This window comes from Siphateles boraxobius, unplaced genomic scaffold (genome assembly GCF_051911475.1).
Source record: "Siphateles boraxobius isolate OS27281-9 unplaced genomic scaffold, OSU_SipBor_1 5, whole genome shotgun sequence".
Taxonomy (NCBI): domain Eukaryota; kingdom Metazoa; phylum Chordata; class Actinopteri; order Cypriniformes; family Leuciscidae; genus Siphateles; species Siphateles boraxobius.
In genome coordinates, this window is record NW_027509141.1 from 6,354,693 (window position 1) to 6,379,834 (window position 25,142).

The 25,142-nt window shown below is 37.6% G+C and overlaps 3 protein-coding genes across 4 annotated transcripts in view; 1 reads left to right on the forward strand and 2 right to left on the reverse strand.

Moving 5' to 3' along the window:
- Window positions 1–25,142, reverse strand: part of LOC143711279 (uncharacterized) — a 549,769-nt gene that overhangs the window by 86,494 nt on the left and 438,133 nt on the right. The window lies entirely within an intron of this gene.
- The window catches only part of LOC143712048 (uncharacterized), a 383,255-nt gene that overhangs the window by 85,848 nt on the left and 272,265 nt on the right, over window positions 1–25,142 (reverse strand). The gene's annotated exons all lie outside the window — the stretch shown is intronic.
- The window catches only part of acap3b (ArfGAP with coiled-coil, ankyrin repeat and PH domains 3b), a 106,887-nt gene continuing 83,472 nt past the window's right edge, over window positions 1,728–25,142 (forward strand). For both annotated transcript variants that reach the window (XM_077202605.1, XM_077202606.1), the window contains exon 1: window positions 1,728–1,944. In XM_077202605.1, the coding sequence (XP_077058720.1) occupies window positions 1,898–1,944 (47 nt within the window). In that variant the 5' untranslated portion in view covers window positions 1,728–1,897. The remainder of the gene's footprint in view (window positions 1,945–25,142) is intronic.

Here is a 25,142-nt window from a genome sequence, read left to right on the forward strand (position 1 = left end):
CATTCTGAGTGTTGTCAGACAAAAGAAGTTCTGGTCCAGAGATGTTTAACTCTGTAAAGAAAGCACACAGATACTTTACTTTGTATTTAGGCTTTGTATTTCATGTCGTGTTTTTTGTTCATCTTGATTTCTCACAACTTGTGTGCTTTTCCAGAGCGACACGGAGTGTTCATCGTGCAGAGAAGCCCAACGGCCGAGGTCAAGAATTACGTTAAAGGGATAGTTCACCCAAAAATGAAAATTCTGTCAGTATTTACTCACCCTCATGTTGTTCCAACCCCGTAAGACCTTCGTTTTAAAAAACGAATTAAGATATTTTGGATGAAATCTCATTCATTTCCTTCTCTGTGGGCCTCGAGTCAGTTCACTAGTGTAAAAGCGTAAGCTTCTGTGTTGTACGTCACACGCATCACACACATGACCAGCGTCGGCCAATAGTGAGCCTACGTGTGACGTAGCTCTACGCTATTACACCACGTTAACTGACTAGAGGCCCACAGAGAAGGAAATGAATAGTTGAAATAAAGTCGTTATTTTTGTTTGTTTTTGCGCACAAAAAGTATTCTCGTCGCTTGATAAACTTAAGATTGAGTCACTGTAGTCACTTGGACTATTTTAACGATGTCTTTAATAACTTTTCGTGGCTGGTAAGTTCAATCCCTGAAGAAGCCTATGGAGGAGTGATCCAGCTCTCAGATTTCATCAAAAATATCTTAATTCGTGTTGCGAAGATGAACGAAGGTCTTACGGGGCTGGAACAACATGAGGGTGAGTCAATACTGACAGAATTTTCATTTTTTGGTGAACTATCCCTTTAAATACATTACATTTTGTTTTGTTTTCACTAAACCCTATCACCCTCAGAACACTTGAAATATACGGCACGTGTTGCACTTGGATGGGATAATTTTGTGATACTTTTGAGTCTTTTTTAAAAAGCTTGATGCCGGTTGCTATTCACTTTCACTATGGACGAGCTCGAGCTGGACATTTTTTAAATTTTTATTCTCCTTATGTGGTCCATAAAAGAAAGAAATGCATTCAGCATTAGAACAACACAAGGGTGAGTAAATGATGACTTCATTTTCATTTTAGGGTGAACAATCCCTTTAAAAACACACAGGCTGTGTTTGAAATCGACCCCTATACCTTAAATAGGGTAGCCTATAGGGGGTGAGGTATAGGGGGACAGCCATTTGCAGTGGTGTCCAAAACCATAGTGAAAGTTATCAACTGCACTCATTCAATCCCATAATGCACCGCAATAACGACATATGCTCAACAGCTAGAGAATGCCTATAATGCACTGCGAGGGTCGTGCTGAATGAACTCCAGCCTGGTTCAATGTGGCTAAATCATCCATATATAAATTAATTTTTAATAGGTTTAATTAAGGTTTAGGCTATACATGCTAGTTTCCATGACAGAGTTCAAGATAAATCTTTTCATTACTACTGGAGCTGCAGTTTGCTAAGTTTCAAATGATTACTAACAGCAAGCACAAACTGCAAAAGCTGCAGCCCTAAGTGTCGGCACACTAAGTGTCCAAATTCACTCACTCGTTATCATTCACTCCTTCATATATCAACACTATATGAGTGGAGTAGGCCTAATGTAGGGAATAGTGAATGATGGGCGAAGTCACAGTCAAACCAAATATTACACACACAATGTGGGATATTTGAAAGACGCTCCCTTATTATATTTTGCCGCATGTTTGACGACGGTCCCTTAGCTCTCATAGCGCTGAAACTGATCCACATAGATCTCTACAGTGTGTCACAGTGTCACTGTTTTACCGGGGAAAGGGATACACTTGCGTTTTACATTCAGGCGTATTACAACCACCGGCAATGCTGTGTTACATTTTTAACTGAAAGAAGGAATAACGGCAAAAATGACGGTGGATTTTGAGGAATGTATTAAAGATTCTCCCCGTTTCAGGTAAGAACACACTCATGATGTACAGCTGACGTCTGTTTGCATGTGAATGCTCAGAATATTCTCTTTGAACAACACACACAGTTCATAACATCGTTGGCGGTTCTCCTCTAATGTGTTTCTCCGTGCGTTTATGGTCAATTGAAGGTTAATTGTAAAATACAAAAGATTTTTGTTTGAGGTTGTGGGCTTATGTTAAAATACCGACTAGTCTTTAAAAACAGGTCGGGCTTTTATGCTCCGTTTATAACAATGTGATTTTAAACATGTACACATATTGTGGCTCATAACATACATAGCCTAGGTATGTTTTTAGGGCATCACCGGCGCGTGCTAGTGTTGGGTATCATAGGCGCCCAAAAATGCCGTCTCGCTCGTCATCATCTTACTAGGTTATGAGGACATTCGCCGTGTTGTTGAGGGACCAGTTGAATGAATGAGGGCTTTTTTAAGGACATGGATCTCTGGCTGCAATAGCTCAGTTTCGCTTGTACAGTTGTGTTACTCATGTTTGTCGGTGGATGCTATGCTGAATCATTTACTGAAATCAATTACATTAATCGGTCCAGCCTAATACAATAGCGTCACATGAAACCTAATGCAGCGATGATGATCAGATGAATTCATGAAGGGGGCGTTGCTGTGCTCTACACACCAAGTATCAGGATTACTTATGCAGAAACACTGGCCATTTACATGCACAACTGCACAGCTTTCTTGAATATACATTCATCTGTTACATTAGCATTAATTATCACAATAATAAGGCTTGCATGTATAATGCATATGTACGTTAATATGCTACAGAAAAATTATATACTAGTCATTAATACTAAGGCTTTTACCAGAGACAGTCATTTAATAGTCATCAATAGACTTTAAAAAAACATAACTTGCTTTTTTTCAGGGCCATTGATTCAACTGCAATAAATAAACTAGCTAAATATTGTTAGCAGATGTTTAAGTTGGAGTCAAAAAGGTTGAGAACCACTTACTTAAAGGGATAGTTCACCCAAAAATTAAAATTGTTGTTATTTACTAAGTAGGTAAAAAACAGCGATTCTGAACAAAGTGAATGAAATACATATAAATATAAGCATGAGCATTACCTATATAAAAACACAAATGTATAAAAAAAATGCCAAACAGTAAGGGAACATGCAAACAAATTTTTCAAACCTGAGAAAATCTGAAGAATATCCTGATTGCTCTTTTCCATTTAATTACAATTAACAGGAGCTAAAGTGCATAAAATCACATAAAATCATAAAAGTTTGAATAAAATGTTTCATACATTGGTTCAAAAGTCCTCTGGAGTATGCAGTAGCTTAGTGTGACTGAAATTTAATAATTTGTTATTCAAATCTTCTCTGCAGCTTGAGAGTAGCCTACTGTTGACTCAACAAAAAACTGATCTGATAGAATCATAAATCCGACTGATGTTTTATTATATTTCAGTTCATTGACTCAGTCGTCCAGTTGCCATTGGATTAGCCTAATTAATATAGAATTTCAGTCTATGCATTTTATAATTCCAAAAGGCTGGAATATAGTTGTTTGGACTCCTTTTATGATACGTTTTACCAGGACATATAAAAAAAAAATCTTATGGGTTTGATATTGAATTTTTGCTTTTTGATGAACGATTCCTTTCTTTTTCTAGCCTGGTGTCTAACGTTGCAGGAAATTTGTCAATTATAAACCAATATAATTTTTAGTGCTGTCCTTGTTCTCAGCACAGTGAAAGCCTTGGTTTCAGTAGTTTAGTCAGCTCACATGCAGCTTTCAGCATGGGCAGATTCACTTCAGATGAATTGTAATGAGGTGAATCACAGCTTTTGACAGTCATGGGTCTGTGATTTGCCATCATACATGAAGGACACAGAAGATGCTGAACTTGTTCTCCATCTGTTCAGTTCAGTTAATCTTTTATCTTCTTTGTCAGACATTGAGGCATCGTGAACGTCATTCTACAGCAGTGATGTTAAGTACTATGCGGTGAATGTGATTTTACCTAGTACAACATGTTCCTGGATCAACATCCATCATGCACATAGACGTTTATCCAGCACACTGTCTGTGATGCTCCGAGCTCTTTCCTCTTTGTGCCTCTGAGGCCTCAAGGACTTTTGAAAGGCAGGCATCAGGGTCATGGAGATGTGGAGTCTCTCTCTCTGGGCAGACATCCAGTATTCCCAGATTCACACACTAACACTCTCTAGGGACCATACATGGAGAGCCAGACTGCAGATTTCGGTGAAAAATGACGGTTTATCCCCATGATCCTATAGAACAAACGATTTGGAGAATGGATGGATGGATTTATCTTGTAGTGTCCTTTACATTTAGCACATTCAGACACGCTTTTTTTTTTTTCCACCCTCTGACATTTTCAAATAGTCTATTGACGGAAAAGATCCAGTGAATGTACTTTTTTACACTTATATTTTTTTAAAGAAATTATTTATTAAATTAAAATTATTATTATTACTTTTAGAGGCCTAGGAAAGGTGCAGTTTTCTACATAAGAGTCGACAACCATCATGTTGGCTGTCATTTTGAGTACAAGGTCACATGACTAATACGAACTTCTGACAAACTTATCTCAATCTCAAAATTTTCCAGAGTATTGACCTGTCCGAATACACACGCTTGCATTTTATGCATTTGACCACTTGTCTACTTTCAAGACGTATTTGTGGTATTTGGCCCAAGTGTTAAGGGTTAGTTCACCCAAAAATTAAAATTATTTCATTAATATAGCTATCATTAATTTCTCACTCTCATGTGGTTCCAAACCCATAAGACTTTCAATCATCTAGTTCATCTTCGTAACACAAATGAAAATCTTTTTAATGAAATCTGAAAGATTTCTGTCCCTCCATTGAAAGTCTATTCACCCAAAACTCTTGACGGTTCAAAATGTTCATGAAGAGAATGTAAAACAAATTCATTTGTTTACTGATACATTTTTATGTGAATAAGTTTTAACTTCCCTGTTTGCTTGCTTTCATCACTTTTTACTTCTCTTCTCGTGCACTGGTTACTATCTGAAAAGCTAATCAGAGGGATTTGTATCACTGACTGACCGACACCAATTCAACATGCTCAATTGGCCAATAAAGCTGACAGTATCTGTCTAATGAAACGCATAGCAAAAACTGAGCTGACAGATGCTCAAAGATGGCCCAATGATGGACAACCTTCAACTTGGTGTGTGTCAAAGCCTTTGAAGCCATAACTTCTACTTGTGATGGCAATAACTCATAAGATTTAGTTTTAGCCTTGTCTCTTACAATAAAGTTACTTTTCTGAAGAGACACTATTGCTTTATGATGAACAGAATGAATTTAGGCTATTATTCACATTTAAACATTGATCAGCGAACATAAACAGAGGCTCAACCGAACCTGCTTGACATGCGAGAACAAACCTCATTGGTTCTTGCTGAATTTCAAACCTGATGCGTAAAACGAGAATGAACCTCATTGGTTCTTGCTGAAGCTCAAACGTGCTGCGTAACATGAGAATAAACCGCATTGGTTTTCGCACGTCAAGCGAACATGCCTGAGCTTCTGTTAAGCATAAGGGATGTGTGCGTTGATGAATGTTTATATTTGAATAAAAGCCTGAATTAAATCTGTTCATCATATAAAGCGATCGAGTCTCTTCAGAAAACTTTAGACTAAACCGCTCAATTCATAGTTTTAGTTTTACGATCTCTTGTGTCAAAGTGGTAGTTGCTTAGCTGTCAATGGAGGGACAGAAAGATCTTCATTTGTGTTCTGAAGATGAATGAAAGTCTTGCGGGTTTGGAACAACATGAGGGTGAGTAATTAAAAAACACAATTTTGGGTGAACTATCCCTTTATGTTTTACACACTTCATGTAGACTACAAGACACATAAAGTAATTTCTGACTAGTTTCCTCAATCTCCAGTTAGAAAGTAGCTGGAGCATCTACAGAAATGATCAACTCCTTGAGGACACTTTCACACTAAACATGTTCTTCCACTGAGTCACTCCAGCCCAAAAGTGAACAGAACAAAATTGGCGGGCACCACAGTGTATATGTGGACATGCTGACGGACAGCTGGCTGCTGTTGCGTAACACGGTGAAACTGGGACAGGGAGAGTAGGAGGCAGGAACCAGAATGATCTTCCCAGTCATTCAAGCAGGCTGTCAGCTTTAGGAAAGGTGGATCTGTAGACTTGCTGGTTTCTACATGCTTCAACCTGCAGCCAGGAAACTTCAGCGTGGAGTATTAAGAGAGATCAGGTGTGGCTGTGGTACATACTGCACTGAAGAAGTCACAGTCAGTTGAGTGAAATAGGCTACAGGCATCTAGGTGGGACAGTGTTGCACCTGAATTCCTGAACTTTTATAATATGTCCTGAATTAGATGAAACACTTCCGTCTAGACCGTTGATGAAGTGCGTTGTGCAGGCATGTAGTTGTGTAGTATAAATGCATTTCCGTACATAATACATTCGACAAGTTGTCATTGTTTTTTATGTTTTTTTTTTTTTTTTACCGAGGGATAGTAAAACAAAGAACCACAAAAATAGTTCACGCTGGTGTTATGAGGAACAACGTTCTGTGTATCTATAGCACGGTCACATTTACTGTTAGTGTGAATATCCGAAATTTTCCGATGCATATTTAACAAGTTTGTCACGCGTAGGGGTGTCACGATTCTCCAAATCCTCGATTCGATTACAATTTCGATTCTAAGGTCACGGTTCGATTCGATTCTCGATTTTTACTTTTTTTTTTTTAAGCACAGGTTGCTGTTGCTCCTAAAAAGCTGACATCAGTTCATCGCAATCTCACACATCTCTGTTATTATCAATAAAGCTGACTGCACAATGAATCTTTCATAATATACAGCCTACACTTTGTTTGTTATAATTAGAGGATTTGCCAGCTTACAGAATTCAGCACTGAACAAAAAGTCTGTTTTGAGCGGTGAGGAGAGTCTATCTTAAATGCTTCTGATTGGCCATTGCGTTCAAGAAATCAACACATATGTCTGTGATTGGCTAAATCGCTCAACGCTGCAAACATGTTATAAATACAATCTCTGGCCTGTAAATCGTTTCTATTTTGTTTTAGTTGTTCTTGTTGCTTTTCTGCAACAGATAAATACAAATTTATTAGTTTTTATGTTTTATTCATAGATATTTCTAGTTTGCGGGAGTCTGCGAATCGTTTTATTCTCCCGCACACACAGAGTGAGTGTATTACCGCCCGCGCTCGCACTCGGCCATCAAATCTAGTCCCGCGCCGCACTCTATTGCGTTGGGAGTGCACGTTTATAGATCAAGAGCCCGGCCCGAGGATAGTGACGGGAAATAAATCGGCCCGGGTCGGGCCAAGTTCGGGCTCGGGCATAGAATCCAAGTTAGAGGAATCACAGCCTTTCAACACGTGTGTATTTTTCCCTGCGCCGTGATGAGTCGTTCATGAACGATCCGTTCATTGCCTCTGTCATGCGACAAATGAACAAAAGACTCGGAAGGTCAAGTAATTATTAATGTTCCCTGTAAATTATTTTTGACTGCATTATAATGATTTCTTAATTCAGAATATGATCAAGATTGTGTAGGTGGATGTGTTCGGGGAATTTGCCTGTTAAAAGTATAACATTTAAAGCCCCTGAAATGACTAGAAAAAAGGTAAGTTAATTTTGATGAACGAGACTGAACAATAGAGTCAGTAAAACGATCCGAACTTTCCATCACGGGCGCGACATGGGGGCGTGGCAGTATCGACGATTCCATTTTTTATTTCGATTTTTGAGTTTGTGAATTAATTTCGATCGATTTCGATTTTGACACCCTTAGCCCCGCGGATTCGAAACTGACTTCTGAGGTGATGTGCTTCATATATTGCTACGTTATTGACAATAGACGATGGACCTTTCTCACCTGTGAAATTTTTCATAAATTTTGCTAACTTTAAATTTTCTTTATATGACGATAGAGAGTTCGCCTAAAAATTTCAATTCTGAAAATTGTTTACTCATCTTCATGTCGTTCCAATTATTTTCTTTCTGGGGAACACAAAAGTAGATAAAGTAGTCCCCTAAAATTAATATTGAAAAAAATGAGACATCCTACCTACTTGACATAATACGTTTTTGCATATCCTATAGTGAAGTGCGTATATTTGGACACAGAGATTGTCTCGCGAGTTGTCAGTACTTACAGGACTACATTTTGATTTCAGTGTTTTCTTATTTAGAAATTAACCTTGGAACTGTACAAATGCAGATGCCTCTAGCCATGCAAGATTGATATAATTTCTTTCCTAATTGTGACTGCGCGATTGTGCAACACAACGTCTTAATGTTGCCTCAGGGGTTAATCAAAGCCTACGGGCATTACTCTAAATTGTCTTTACTCTAAATTGTCTAATTGGTTAGGTTTTTCTTTCTGGTCAACTACTGGAGAAACAGTTTGAAAATAATTTTGCTGAGTAAGTTAGATCATTAGCACATGTGAACTCTATCGCCCCCTTGAGTACGGAGGTATGGTACTAAGAATAGTTATAACAGTACAACTTGCGATACAAATTTGAGAGTTTAAAAGTGACTGGCCCTCTATTGTGAAGTCTGCTTTTGTGTATGTGTTTTCAAGAAATCATTTTCAGTGAATGACAGCATGTGGCAAACAGTTTTGTACGGCAGACTTTTCACAAACACAAAGGTAAAGTCAATCGCACACCCGCCACAATTCCCTTCATTCATTCTTAACCCGTGACCGCCAGCGGCCTCTTCTTTGACAATGCAGTAGAACCGGCATGTGACAACTCCTGTCACACCTCCCTTTCACAGAAATGTGCACATTTACATTAGCCTACAAAGGTCAAGGTTTCACTCTGTTGTGTGTAGTCGGTTTACATTAAGCCTCATTACTTCCTCTGTGGATTAAGACAGCCGTCAAACAACTAAATCAGTTTTGCCTCAAGAGGTCAAAGAGGGTGACTTGAGTAAACAGTTCTGACAAACTTAATTCACGCTGTTGTTTCACCCGACAGTACATTCAGCGCTGTGTCAAAACAAGCTGCGAACATGCAGAACAAGTGATGGCCTTTTATACAGTCTCTCAATAGTGGCACAACAGTGTATTTTCTGTTTGGTCACTATAGTTACAGGAAACTACCAGTTTTCTCCTGGATCCTACAGTGAAGGAAACAGACAGATATGGGGTCGTGACCCTGGATCTCAGCATGTGTTTCTAATGGATGGGCTTCCTTAATCGGCTGACTGGAATGCATGAGAAGAATTTATGGTTTAAGATGACAAGGAACTGAACCAGAGAACATTTACCATAATGCTCAAACCATCCTTTATCACACTTCTGTCTGTAGTGCACGTATTACATTATAAAAATAAGTATTGCTGTCTTTAAATGATGGCAACACTTTCATTGTTTGTAATATATAGACGTATAATATAAAGTCTTTCTTTCTTTCTTTATAAAGCACATTTAAAAACTATCTTGGGATGACCAAAGTGCTGTACATAAAATAAATTAAACATTAAAAAATTTACAAAGGGATAAAATACAACTACATAACATATTTTAAACAACATCAGTTCAAGGAAATAGGATCTAAGCATAGATTTAAAAACAAAAAGAGATGGTGCTGTTCGGATGGCTATAGGAAGCTTGTTCAAGAGTGTTGTACCAGCAATAGAAAAAGCTTGATCAGCACTGTGTTTCAATCTGGACCTAGGGATGGACAGCATTCTTAAATGTCCCGATATATATATATTACTGTATTGTTATTGATTGATTGTTATTCTATTATTCCAGTTAGCAAGTCTAAATCTATTATTTCTATGGATAGATGATTATCTTCATTACGCTCTGCTTTTATAATTATATAACCTCCTTCTTCTACCACAAATGTCAACTGGATGTAATCCATTGTCTCCAGCATCACCATTTGAGAATTATGAATACCTCCTCTGCTTATATGTATAAGTCAATACGAGCTGATATCATTTGGTGACTGGCCGCCATGGCAACAGGCTTTTTGGATGTAGGCGGATGACTTCCCTTTTTCTGCATATTTCACAGGAGTGGCCTTTACCTATTCCACATCACACACTGATGAACAGTCATAATACACTGAAGATAAATGAAAAATTCACTCCACATATCCCAGCGACCTTTGTGATTTGCACACATCGATCTCTTGATTTGATTTATTAAATCCCATAACACTATTTCATTAGAAAGGTCAGGACAAAATGGATTGCTATTAACCTGATACATAAATCTGATTCCCTAATGTTTGAAAAAAAAAAGTACTCCGTGAATTGAATTATGATTGCATTCTGGGCCTTAATGCTCTATATCTTTTCAGAAACCCTTTAATCCCAGCAAATTTATCCTATGAAAACAGTTTTTCAGAGTAGGTATGTTTGCATCAGGTCAATTGTTTGACCAGGATTAAACCTTGAATCTCATCTCTCTCCGCATACAAAAGAGCTTTAGAGAGCATTAACAGGAAATAATATATTGATTTGATGGTCAAGTCACATTTATTTATATAACGTAATAGAATAAATTATAGTATTATTAAAGCTGCAGTCTGTAGTTTTTCCTCTTTGTCGCCATCTCAGTAAGATTTTCTCCCATCTAGCTGTGAAATTGTATATGACTATCAACTGAATATTACTTTCTAGCCCATCCCATTCCGAGGGCGTTTTAACTCCTACGGTGACGGTATTATTCCAGACGTCACCCTTGGAATCGGCTACCCCAGCATTGTCAGATTAGGCTACATTGTGTACTAAGTAAAAGCGATGAAAAATAACAAAAATGTACAGTGCCCTTTGATATAGCCTACAAATGGCACCAGTAAAACTATTCATCGCCTGTGAACCGTCGCAGCAGACAGATTTATGTTACAAGGTAAACAATCCTTTTTCATCATTGACGGGAGGAAAAGTTTTCTAGACGTGGTTCTAGCGTTATGCACGCCCATGCTATAGTTAACTAAGCAACTATAAACTTGGAATTTACACAAATAGGCTGAATTACCTGTCGAGAAGAAAGCAGGCAACTTCGGTGTCCCTTTTTAAAATCCTTGCTTCTCATGAGCTCTTTCCATCTTGGAAAAGCCACTCCAATATTGACTTTGGTCTTGTTGATTTGCCTGTCGCATTGTTTTTTTAATTCTCTCTTGGCGACTCTGTTACATATCCTTGAGAATAGGCGTGATCCTCCATCTTCAACAGGCTTTCAAATCTGCCGGCAGTCGCTAGTAATTTCCCCCTCGTATTCGTCACGGTGCCACTGACTGTAAAAGCGCGAAAGACGAAGCTTGAATTTCCAGGTATGTCCCCCTTTGGCTAATGTATTTTCAACATGGAGGCGCAACATGGCTGCCGCCATTCGAGCGACTAGCTCGTATGTATTCTGAATGGCAGATTCTACACTTACGAGAATACTTGATTAGTTGGTGGAAGTAATTTCACATGAATGAGCACATATAAATTTGAAAGAACAAAGTGTTTTTTGCTAAGAACCAACTTAAAAAATTACACAGTGTAGCTTTAAAATATTGATGGTAATAGAAAGCAAACAAACATACACTGAAGTGAATCCTGTTGCATTTGTTCTTCTGAGTTCGTAATGCAACTCGTACATATAGTTGCATATATGGGTCTGTGAAATATCAGAGTTCCATGATAAAGGAAAAAACTAGTTTTAAACATATGGAAAGTCCTTAGAAATATATTCTTTGTATTCATGTTTGTTTAAATTTTTTTTAACACTTTTTTCTTCATTGAAGCTTATTGTATTATGTAGAGTAGATATTATGTGAGAGAGATTGACAAAGGGAGTATGTTTATATTATATATGTAACAACATTCTCGCCAAAAAACACTTAAAACTACATTCCGTGACCACAACAACAGTTGTATTTGTAAAATTATGGTTGTTTGCTCGTCCGTCATGATAATCTCTGGTAGAAATGCTGTGAGCGGAGTGATACTGGTAGAATATCGCATGGGTGGAAAAGGCTCTCAGCCAATCAGAATCGAGAACCAGAACCATATATATATATATTAATATATAAATAATTACAAATTCCACAAATGTTACTGCCTTTTTGGGGAGTTGCACCACATGACATTTTGGCCTACAACCTGAACTAACTTGTGCCTTGTTATAAAAATGTCAAATCATTTGATCTGAAATCTTGACCTTTGCTGAAATATTTGATTTTTGTTTTTCTTCTGCATGTTGGTCATATACCACATGACTACAATTTGGCAGACTTTTTTTGTTCATAATATTAAATTAGTTTCTTTAAAAATATTTTTTCCCCCTAAAAATAATAATTTAAGATCGTGTCAAACTACGCTTAAGGCGGTTGTCTTTTTAAGAATTATATTCATTTAATAAAGCTTTTGTCCGTTATTTGATCAGAACAGTTATACCATCCTGACAAAAATATCAGAATTAAGTTTAATTCAGAAAATAAAACCATGCTCATCATAGTATTTTATTGAGTTTCTGAATAAAAATATAGGACAAACACAAGAACATCATGTCATCGACTCGTATTGGCCCTCCATATTTTTGTTTCATAAAGTCATTACACTTAGATTTATTTGACAATCCAACATTCAGGTTTCCACCATCAGTCAGTATACCCAAGCGTTCACTATAAATCAAACCCAAGAGGAAGAAAGAGTTGTAATAAAGTTACAACTCAAAGATCTGTTTTTCTTGGGAAAACTGTTCCACTCTGCCTCAAGCACATGCTGGGAATAACAGGACGTCCTCTTTCATGTCAAGATCATGAGAGTGCCAGTGAAAAAATTCAAAGCATAATGAGAAACTGAGATGTCACTCTGCATGGTCTGCTGTCTGAAATATTCAGTGGTAGTTAGCGAAAGGAGTATAGTGTTTATAGTTTTGTCAGGCTTTGTACTTATGATTGGTGTAATGATCTAGAACTCATGAAATATTTTTCAGAATGGGGACGAACAAACTGTCCATCACATTTTCATCATCTATGCTTGTGTTGATATCTCCAAATGCAGCTTAGTGTCATTGATCTCCAGAATAAGACCAAGGTCCATTGGCATAGTCCATACCTGCCTCATTCAGAATAAACATGTTGGGCAATTTGGACTTTCCATTCCATTCCAATGGATTACCCATTTCTTGAACTGTCTACATGCTGCGTCTCGCAGAACACATTATGGAGATTAGGGAAACATGCGACAGATAAATACATTTTTTCATTGCGCCACGTTTGGATTGTTGTTATCTCTTTAGAGAGATATACCTGTCTTTTTGTTCTACATCTTTTGTTATTGACTTCAGTTCAAGCTCAGTGAGTCAGCTAGTCCTGATATCACTTAAAATAAATTGGGTCATAATTCACTCACCCTCATGTCATTACAAACCTGTATGAATTTCTTAATTTTGTGGAACACAGAAGGTATTTTGATAAATGTCTCAGTCCGTACAACGGAACTTAATGGGTTCCGATGTTGTTTTGGACCCCATTGACTTTCATTATATGCACACAAACGGTTGAAACATTCTTCCAAATATCTTCTGTTGTTATCCACAGAAGGTTAAAAGAACACAGCAGAAGCACAACCAAAGATATAACAGAAACCAGAATGGTCAGATACTGAAGACAGTGAGATCTATTATCTCCTGTATCTTCGCAATCTATTGACACTATGAAGGTGTACATTGTCGCTGTTTTGGCAGGAGACTCCTTATCCGGTCCTACACAATGCCTAAAGAATCTAGTGACTCATGTCAATGATGTCTGTTGAAAGAACCTTGTTAATCTTGGTTGTATACCCATATATCTACTATAAAGGGCTCATTGTAGCTCATCCAATCAATTCCTGACTAGTCCTGCATTTGTTTTTGGTGTTGTATATCCTCTTTCGATCAGGGGTACATCAGCTTACTGAAGTAAAACAATGCCGGGTTCAGTACAGCATCAACCCCTGCAGCTTGTCTTGGCCCTTGACACCTTCCCGGTAGGCCCATAAATGAATCCCGGGATGTCCCGACAGAAAGACATGTTTCTTCTTTTTTTGGTCCTCTACGATGGATTCCGTCACATCTACAACATTGACCAATAGGAGCACAGAAACTCTTCCATACACAGCTTTTAAACATGGTGAAACGAAAGAATGACTATGGCATTGGTGCTGCTAGGTGGAATTATGCAATGGAGGAAAGGTATGGCAACAATACTCGTACGCACATGATGTTTCCTCAAGGGACGACCACGACAGAGTGAAAAAAGATAAATGCTGATGCTTCAGCAACCCGTTGAGTACTGGAATTAGCATTAAGCTAATACTTCAGTTGTTTGTTTACGCTCTTGTGTCCGGAAGTCAGTCACTAATTCCACCTTCTTGATGACAACACGCATGTCACTAAAGACAGCAAGAGGTGATTGGTCGGGAAGCAACATGTAGTCTTGACATGTTTCTTTTCCATGACACGACAAGTATTTAGCAGTCAAGATAGCATAATCTGACTCTGACTATCATAACAGACAATAATATAGTGTAGTCTGAACCCCGGCATAAATTGCCAATCCATATTGACTAATATTCCTGGAATATGCATGAGCATGTGCTGTTATAGCTGCATTAAAGCTGTTAGTTTTGACTTCAGTTAAGCGGTTTGTGACTTTTCTGCGGTTTCACAGACAAGGTTTAAGCCTGTAGTCCCAGACTGAAGTGCATGATTGAGCTGTTTAAACTGAAAGCAACTTGCTCTGATATATCTTAAAATGTGTCAGTGCCATTGTTTTGTCAGATGCACACCAATAATGTTATTTCTAAGGCATGTTTATAAAAGCTGCTTAAATGTCCTTATTGAACTTCCTACTACTGGTTTAATCTAAGCCCTTTTAAAAGTCCAGGTCACCAAGCAACTCTATTATGGACGATTATTTCATACAAACCACCGACAAAAGTACACATAACTCGCCTATCTGTCCCACGAGAACCCTGGAAGTACTAGTTTTTGAGTGTCCTGTTTGTGGACAGGAGGAATTTGAATTCCTGCTTTATATCATTTTTAAGTGGTTCTGGTGATAATAAACCGCCATCTATGTCTGGGTTTTCCTCTTTTTTTGCAGCTATTGCCAGTTGTATCTTTTTTTGATTGTTGCTTCTGATCTGTTTTATTTATATGCTTGTGACCGATTCATTTCTGGGTCACTGGATTGTGTGTCCCTCTTGAGCAGTTTATGAAAACATGTTTGTGTATATAACCTCTGATTACTTCTCAGATCAAGCGCTGCATCTGGGGCTCTTTGCTCTGTGTGAGTGTCTCCAGATCACTGTGAAGGATACTGATGAATAATTTCATTTTTTTTTAAACTGTATAGCTAAGACAAGCATCACTACTACTTTTGCTCATATTTGGGTTAATTTTTGGAACATATATCTAATCATGAGTGTAAAACTAAACCCGCACCTCACCATGTTGCTCAGATTAGTGGTCAACCGATATGGATTTTTCATTTAGGGATGTATGATACCTCAAATCATGCAGTATTCACTTAAAAGACATTAACAACTGAAATATAGACCTGGAAGAAGCCACCCATGCAACCACATAGCAAAGTTTGCACATTCTTATACCTCTTCATGGGTTGACATGTTAGGCAGTTTTGATTTATATGCTGTTTAATGTTTGATGATCGCGTTATTTAACATGTAAGCAATGCTTTTGTCTCTTGTTTCTGCTTCTTTTTCTCCTGTGTTTTGATCCAGAGATTCTTTCAGAAGATGTGTAATAGCGCCCCCTACCGTATAAGAGTGAAAAGTGCCATTGGTGCGGAAAGTGTTAACTGTTTACTATTTCTTAAAGACTTGGAAGCTGAAACTTGCAATTATGGTAAAGGGTGTTGCGATTGAGGTGTTCGGCCAATCACACGCGCTTGAGGTGTTCGGCCAATCACAACGCACTGGGTCAGCTGGCCAATCAGAGGACTCAGAAGGAGAGTTTTTCAGAAGGAGGGGCAGTTAGTGTCAGTTAGTTTCAGTTAGTGAGTGAGTTCAGTCAGGTCATTGTTATTGTTAACTAAAACTATTTAAAATTGTTTTTCTTAATTTAAATAAAATCAAAATAAATATGAATTACCAAAACTGAAATAAAAATAATTTAAAGCTAAATAGAAATATTTAAAAGAAACAAAAATGCATAACAAAATGACTAATACTTAAACTAAAATAAAAATAATAAATAAAAGCTTATTATAAATATTAAATACTATAGTAGTATATAAATAATACTTAAATGACTTGTGCAGCAAGATGTCAGGTTTTAAGCAAAACTTCATTATTTACTATGACATCATCCTGTATTATGCAGAAAAGGAAGCTTTATTATGCACACGGAAAATGAATGTACACTTTCAGGGCTTCAAACCAAACCAACTGGTTTTGTCTGTGACATATTTCCCACTGCAGTTATTTAGCATTTCGAAACCGTTGCATGTGAAAACGTGATGCTGTTTGAAACAAACCCATACTGTCTGTAGCTTTCAAAAATGCAGCTCGTACATTATTGATTGTTGTTGTTTTTGGCCACAAATGAAGCACCTAAATGTAAGAGAGTGATATTGGCGTGATGTAGAAACGTTTGATGCAATATTGAGAGATATTCTGGTGGTTATGAACAGGCCAATATAACATTCTCAAGCAGATATAGTCCTGAGCAATATCTTATTAATACTAATCTTATATAAATGTTACATATTGTGCTTTTGCAGCAGAAGAGCTAAGAATGAAGGGATTGGTGATGTAATTTCACAACTAAAGTGTTTAGATGTTTTCATATAGCAAATGTGGAAAAGTGGACCAGGAAATTCCACGACTATGATGCAAAGTTATGTTTTTCCCTATAGTGATCTGTTTCATCATCTTTAAATAGCAACTCCTCCGCATTTAATAATACCAACAAGCGATGGTGGTTGGTTATGGTTACTGGCCCACACATGTATTTAGGCGTTTTCTCAGCAATGCTATGCAGTGATTGTCAGGCTGTCTGTTAGACTTCTAAGTTTTCCTTCACCTATGGCTGCCAAACCTGTTTTTGTGTTTAAAAATCTGGGAGATATATATAGTTTCTCTCTCAACCTCAGTATTCTCTTCATTCTCAGTATTCATTTATTTGTTCTGAAATATCTTAGAGTGATCGATCATAATAGCCTTTGAAACCGCTAACAGTGCAAATTAAATGTCATTTGAATTTATTTATATGGTATATTACTGTAATCAGGCTGAATACGCCACAGATGACTTACCCAGACCTCACAAAAAAACAAAGAAATTTGTTTCACACAGTATGAACCTCTTCTGTGGGAATTTGACAAGACCAAAAGGATGTTAAGCTGCGCAATAGTAGCACATTTTCCAGAGCTTCCAGGGCTGTCAGTTTTAGACGACATGGTTTAAGAGCAGGTCCTGGCAGACCAACGGTGGAAAATTAGAACAGCTGAAATATTGTCGTTCTTCTAATGGATGGTCTCGCAGGTGGGAAGGAAGTAAACGCTCGATATACTGCATGCTGGCGCGCTCTGATGCCTCAGTTCAGAACCAGCTCATGTATCCTTAGAGAAACTGGACTGGACCCGGTATGTAACATTGGACGACACAGCTTGATTATATCTTGACCTTGGCAGGAAGAGAGAGAAAGAGAGAAAAAGTGAGTGTGTTTCTTGAGGAAAGGAATGAGTTACTAAAGTGAAAATTGGCAGCCAGAATTTCGTAGTCAAGCTTCTGAAGTACTTCAAACCATTTTATTGCATTTTATGTGTTCCCTGAAGTCCACTTACTGGTAGTCAAGTTTTTTTTGTACCAAAAAAAGTCGTAGTTTAGTTTTGGGTTGTTGTGGCAAAAATTCATCTTAAACAAACATCACTGCGTAAGAGACACTCATAGTCAAATTATATAAAATAGAAGTATTTATTCTTGCAAGAATAGGAGCAGTCTAATACACAGTTGTTACCCTGTGCAGAAGAGTGACACACCCCCAGACAGACTGAACTAGCTTTTATCTTAGTTTCAAGGCCTTCTTCCCCCCAGAGCCTTCCTCCCAGTAGTTTTCCATAGACATCACTAGTTGGCCCACTAAGCTCCCCTGCACCAAATGGCCTTCTGACATCTAGGTCAGAGGTCCTTGTTCGTCTGTTCTCTGGAGTGTCTCCCCCTTCTGCCTCCCCAGGTACATAAACAGAATCTTCTCTCACTACAAGTGAGAGACACACATGTGACATTATTTGAATCATCTATATTTTACTAAAGATCAATGAATATCATTAAAATTGCCACCACAACTCCTCACTTTTTATCATTATGATTACCCATAATCACAATAATAAACAATAAGACAAATTTTAAGTCATATCATCACACTTATACTCTTCATCTCTGGTTTTCACTGACCACTCTCTTAAACATTTGTGAAATAACATTTGGAAAAGTAAAAAGCTTAGGCTGTTTTTGTGGGGATAGTCCCTTAAGTATTAGCAAGCAAGTAAAGACTTTATCTGCAGCCGGGCTGAATGAATAAGCACTGTTATTGCACTCCCGACCTAGGTCGGACCCTCAGTCACCTCAGTATAAACAAGAAATAGTGTATAGTTTAAGTAGGAAACACATCAATTTAACACATGTCACAGTAGCTCCCACTACTTGGATCATCATATTTTGTTCATCCAATTGAACAGACTCCCAGCTTTAACCAGTCTCTGTACTGAGCTGGAAACACACTATAATGCATGGTAAACATAACAATATTGATAATCCTATCGCTGAAATTGGTAGTACAGTACCCCCAACCCCCCAAAGATTAACCAATCTTATCCATTTACCATCAGTCCACGCCCATTTCCATACATCGCCTCCATTTTCCTAACCATATTTTCTTAACTTTTAACTCGATTCAGCCAATGGTTTTACTTAGTAAGCTCTATTTAACACCATATTTAATAAAATCTATCCAGAAAAGGTTTTATATTTTTTTATCCATTCTTTTAACCAATGTAGTTGTTCAAAATTAACTCTAATATTTCCATTACGGACACAATCAATATATTTTCTACATTTACAATCAAATCAATACCTAGTTTGATTCAATCAAACAAAATCATCACAAAAACAGATTCTTCTGTTAAACTTAAACCATCAGTTGTGTTGATCATCTCGTTCGCCCCACGGACGTTCCGTGTTCTTTTACCTTTAACTTTTAATTCAAACATGCTGTGGTTCTACTTAATAAGCTTCAACAATTATCCCTATAATTTACATTAATTAATAGATCTTCTCTTCCCAAAAACATTTTCCTTAAATATTTCCTAATGAATAAGTAACCAATCAAATCTTTTGATCTAGTGTATATCAATACTAAGCCCTATTTTGATTTAATCGAATCAAATCCTCAAAATAATCACAAAACCACATTCTTAAACCATTAGTTGGTTCACATCCTCCTCCAGGCGTGTTGATTATCTCGTTCGCCCCATGGACTATGGGATGGTTGTGGCCTGTTGGTGTAGGTGAGAGGCTTGGACCCAGGTGTCACACTCTCCAACCATTTTCTGATCCTTATAAGGTTTTCCCTTAAATCACGACCGCACCCCCACTGGAGTGAACTGTCACCTGTGAATGGAGACCTTAAGTATTTTGTTAGTGACCGCTTGACCGCTCCCCTTTGGTGTGACCTGTGGAATCAACAACCTGAAACATTATCTCCGGATAATTTCTTGCTCACTTAATAGCACTCGGGGTCCTTTTACCCTGAAAAACACTCAACCCCTGTCCTCATGTCCACACAATATTTATACATTTGGAACAGAATTAGTTCTGTTTGATCCAATCCTTCCTGACATTCTGTAAAAGGAAAATTTTAAGTTATGCGCTGCGCAGGTGTAGCACCTTTCTGCCACTCTAATAACCCAGGCCAGGACAGTTAGCCAAATTCATCCATAACCATTATTTTAGTGGGCACATTTTGCCCTGTCTCCCAATCCTGCATGCTCTCTGTAAAGAGAAACAGATTTCGAGGTTATTGTCAGATAGTAAAGTACGTAGTTTCTTTTGTCTACTGTTCTCCCGTGGCCTTCGATGCCCTGGCGTTTCCTGTTGAAACAATCTTTGTTATTGGTGTGTGCGGCACACTCACAGACATCCATTTTGTTAGGCAGAAAAAATGGCTTCTTTCAGGGCTTTTATCAAATTACCCCTAGTGTTCTCCCAACATTTATTCAGCAAATGTGAACCCCTTAATAAACCATATTTGGCAATTGTTATACCATCTCCCTCTTGATGCACGACACAACTCGAGCATCAATTTAACATAACATTTAACATAGTGTTTTTTATAAAGTTTGCCATCAACACTAACCCAAACGTTGTCCTTCAGACAAATTTCCTCCAGACATCTTTCTCTGCCTCTGAAACAAAAATATTACATTCTTCACTTAAAGCCACAATCTCATCTTCTTATCGAAGTATTTGAAAGGCAACGGCCCTCAGTCTCACAGCGTATTCTGCTTTTCAGGCCTGTTGTTTGGTCTCTCAAGTCAGTCATCTACAAACATTTCCAAAGTCATCAATTTTCCCTATCATTTCAGGTCGTGCTGTGCAGACTTGGTCAATGTCAGTCAATCATTTCTCCCCCTTTGTTCACAATAATCATAAATGTGAGGGGCTCTCTTGATAATTTCATTTTGACTTAGCCAATATGTCACTTTGTTGTTTCCCTCAAATCTACAACATTTTCATTTATCTCAGCCCATGCCAGATGGTGATCTACAACTACACAATTCCAATTTATTGATCTTCAAATCTACATTATGTATGACAAAAATATTACTACCAGACAGAGCTTGATGGCCAATCAACTTAAAGCTTGTCCCATGTTCTGTATTGTCTATTCATCAGAATTATCAGCTTCTTTAAAATTTGTCATTTGCCTTAACCCATCTGTAATGATAAACTCATTCCAGAGGTTAATGACGCAATATACACACCATTCAGGCGGAATATTAGTGCCCCAAACTAATACATACAAGACATAGAGTGCAGTCACCATCACACACACTAATATTAGACACATATTTTAACTGTTCATTTTTAATGTTCGCTTTTCATTATATCATCTCTAAAAAGATTTAAATTTTAAGTAAGATTTTAAACTTCACATTTTACTGTAGCTTTTACCTATTTTTACATGGTCTCTTAACCAGTTACAAAGCATGTCTGTTCATTATTCATTTCATCTTAGCAAAGTCAGCTGGGTTGTTTTGGTTCATTATCACTATTTTGTTCTTTAGCTTGCTCTATCAGGCAGATAACAGAAAGACAGACACAGTTACCATCCCTTCCTCCAACTCAGGCAGTCTCTCTCACAATAACAAATAATTTTTCCACCAGCCTCCTAAGGCTGTAACTTAGACAAAATTTGTATTCATTACAATAACCTTTGACCATTCACCTTTGTCATCCAGACCTTCAAGAGTTAAAACTATGTCATAGACCTATTAGTTCAAAATCAACACTATGATTTTCCTTGCCCATAAGGCAAACCAGTACATAAAAAGTTTTGCTACTGTCTCCATAACAACTAATGGGAATCACTTCATGGCCTCAGCTGGCTCTTGAAAGCCCACTCCTGTTAGCCCTTTATCTATAATCTCCATCAGGGTGTTTTCCCCTGGCATATTTGCAGACGCTTGTCACAATAAAAAAAACAAGCCATACAACTAATGCGGTTTCTTCCGGTGAGTGATATATATAGAGGAGCTTTGCTTTATTGGGCAGACATGCCGTGACTCGTCACCGCGTCATCTCCCCTTAACGGCATAAGGACGCTGCTGGCCTCACAGCTCCTGCTCAACCCTCATACCTGTCTCACATAACACACCTCCATTCAGGAGATGCCCAATGACTTTACGTGATCCACTCTGGCTTAGGTTGCCCCCTGTCTGGCCAAAGAAGGTCTTACCCGTCATCGAGATGGTCACTCGTGCCCACTGGTGACCGCTCTTTCCAATCACACAATCAGTTCTCTTCAACAGACCTCAGCTGTTTTCTGGAGCTTAGGAAAGGCACGTTCAAGAGTCACCAGGGCCATTCGGATTGCCTAATAGTGTTCACACAGGGAGACAGGTCAATAACAACAGTATTTAATCACTTAAATCCATTAACTATCTTAAAAGCAGAAACCTAGCTGCTTAGATTATACTCAGTGAATTTAGATCACAACCGTACATTCAGTGTACTTCATCTGTAGCCGGAGCCATCGGTCCTGAATGGTGGAGACTAAATTAGACAAAGTTGTTACTGGTCCTAAAATACGCTAATCAAAATGTCACCTCTATCGTTTAAGGTCTGTATTATTATTTTAAAGACTTCTTTAAAGTCATTCAGTTTTACATTTAAAACATTTACAAATACAAATTGCCCTCTGAACGGCAATGATTTCTTTTAACCTCTCCATGTCTATGATTTTCAACTGAAACACTGTGCTTTACTATCAATAACTTATTTTCACTTATGACACAGGCTCAGATAACAGCTTTTATCTGACATTTAATGAGAGAGACTCTGAGGCATCCAAGACTGGTACACTGCCCTCTTATAAACTTCTAACATCAAACTTTATCTACCATATTTTAACTCTAGCCCAGCTTAAGGCCTCTTTGCCAGAAATTACATACGTTTTCAAATAAACATAGTTTTACAGTTGTCCTTTGCCCACGTCAGGGAATCTAGACATTACAAATTTCCACTCAGATTGAGTCTCTGTCGCACTGGCTGTTTCAGGCACAGCACACATCAGATTTAGATAAGCGAACTGTTTCATTACAGCCAATAGCAGACTTATCTTTTGGAAGCAAAACATCAGCTTCTAGTTCTTTCATGGTCAACTTTTCAAGCTGTTTGTTTAATCAGATGCCTTTCAACACATTTTACATTTAGCAACTGTTAATTCAGTAGCCTACTGCTTCTGCTTATTTGTTCTTACATAAAAATAATTATTCTAGTTCTCAATAACGTTTCACATTTCTCAATCTCAATTTTAATTGTCAAGTTCTCAACCATAGTTTAATATTTGACTTAAGTTTTCTCTTGGAGTTTATCAATCTCCAATTAGGATTCACACTAATTTTGACAAGGCTTCTCTGCATCTTTTGCAGTTATCATTTTCCATGAGATTAGTCTCTCTATATAACCTAAACTCTTTTTTAAAATGTTTAGTTAACACACAATCATCCTTTTAGTTACTTTTATATATTGTATCACATTTGTTGGAGTCATTATCTGTAATTTTACCTCACCCTGTATTCATCAGTTCACTTATAAAAATTACTATTATAGATCTTTTCTTCAAAAGGATTCACTTTAAGACTTCAATCTTTTGACCTTGTTTTTATCTCTTACTCTTTCTCAGACGAAAACTTTAATATCGTTATATAAACACTGATCTATTTTCAACCCCACATTATTATCAGAAATGTGTCACGTGTTAAATGGTCCTGCTGACCACAATCAAGACACTCTCTGTCATCTGGTTGGTTCGTGTGTCAGCCTCAACTACAGCATCAGACACCTTGCAGTTTGATCACTGTGAGCTTCCAAAGGGCTTCAACTTAACTGCACACCCTTGAAGCAGTGTGTGTCCCATTCAGGAATGTAAACAGACCCACTGATAAGCAGTTCTCTGTATTCCTTTGACCATCCACCAATGGCGGATTCAATCACAATAGCCAACTCATACTCTTCATCATTATTATTGGCAGAACATAATTTCATGAGCAGCACAGAGAATGCTCAAAATATTCGAATTTGTTTTCTGTCTTTACCTTACTAATTTGGTATTATCATCAACAACACTAATTACAAGTACTGTTGCTGTTATCCCAGCTTATCTTTTACAAAACATCATCTGCAAATCTCTTCAAAATGAGATCTTCAGAGCAGAGCTGTTTACAGCATTTGCTCTCTTCTGTCTCACTATTTATTTATTTATTTATTTTCCCGGACTGTTCAGTTACTCTTCATAAAGTGTAACAATTTGTACATCATTATTTTCATTACAACTGGTTTGAAGCCTTTTCCCTTCCATCACATGGTCAGTCTGCAGATTCAACTTAATATTATCATTATTGTCTCAGTCTTATCTCTACTGTTTCTCCAAAACAGATTATATTACTCAGTCCGTAAATTACACAGACAACCATTATAGCTACTTGCTTCAATACCCTTATTTTCTTAACATTAATAAAATAAAGCAGATATATCAATCATTATTTTATCAAAATCTAGAATTGTTCCCCATTCTGCTTAAAACATTCTTCATATCATGTTAATCCCTGTCAATCATACAATGCCTTATTTTATTCTAAAACTTTTCATATCATTTAAACAGTTAATTTGACTTCCATAAATTCTGTCAGACCATGTCTATTTTCATCACATATAGTTTTCTACTATATTCCTTCTCAATCTTTCCCTACATGTCAGTTCCTTCTGCATCCTCTGTTCTACATGCTAATTCTTTCTTTTCTCTACATGCCAGTTCCTTCATTATCTAACCAGTACATGATTGTTTGCTAACAATCCCCACACACATATCTCACACACCAACCTTTTTGTTTTTCACTTCCCTCTTCCATCAAGTCTCACTTACAGCTCCCTCTATTTCACACAGACAGCCTTATTGCTTCTTCCTACTTCAATATCTAAAACATACATTTCCCCCCATATTTTCCTAGTTCTACAGAAAACCGGTGTATCAAATTTGGCATGCTTACTCTGAGATTTTCCCATACTGGCTGTTTTCTGTTCCCTGTGGATTTCTCTTCAACGCGCGTTTTCTCTAATCTGTTTAGGCGTCCCCAACAGACCCGATTCTTTCTTTTAACCCAAATCGGTCGGGTTGCACTATTAGTGCCCTCCTAATTAAGGTTTACCAAAAACTGTTCTGGTTCCCCCTAATTAGCCTCAGTACCTAAAAACAATTTGCTCCGTCGTGGAACAAATCATTTTCAGGGTACCTATCTGTTTGAAATCTCTTGATCTGTTACAGTTCTCACTTAATCCCAGATTATTTATCTGCTTGAAATTTCTTGTTCTGTTACAGACCTCAATTAATCTCAGATCATT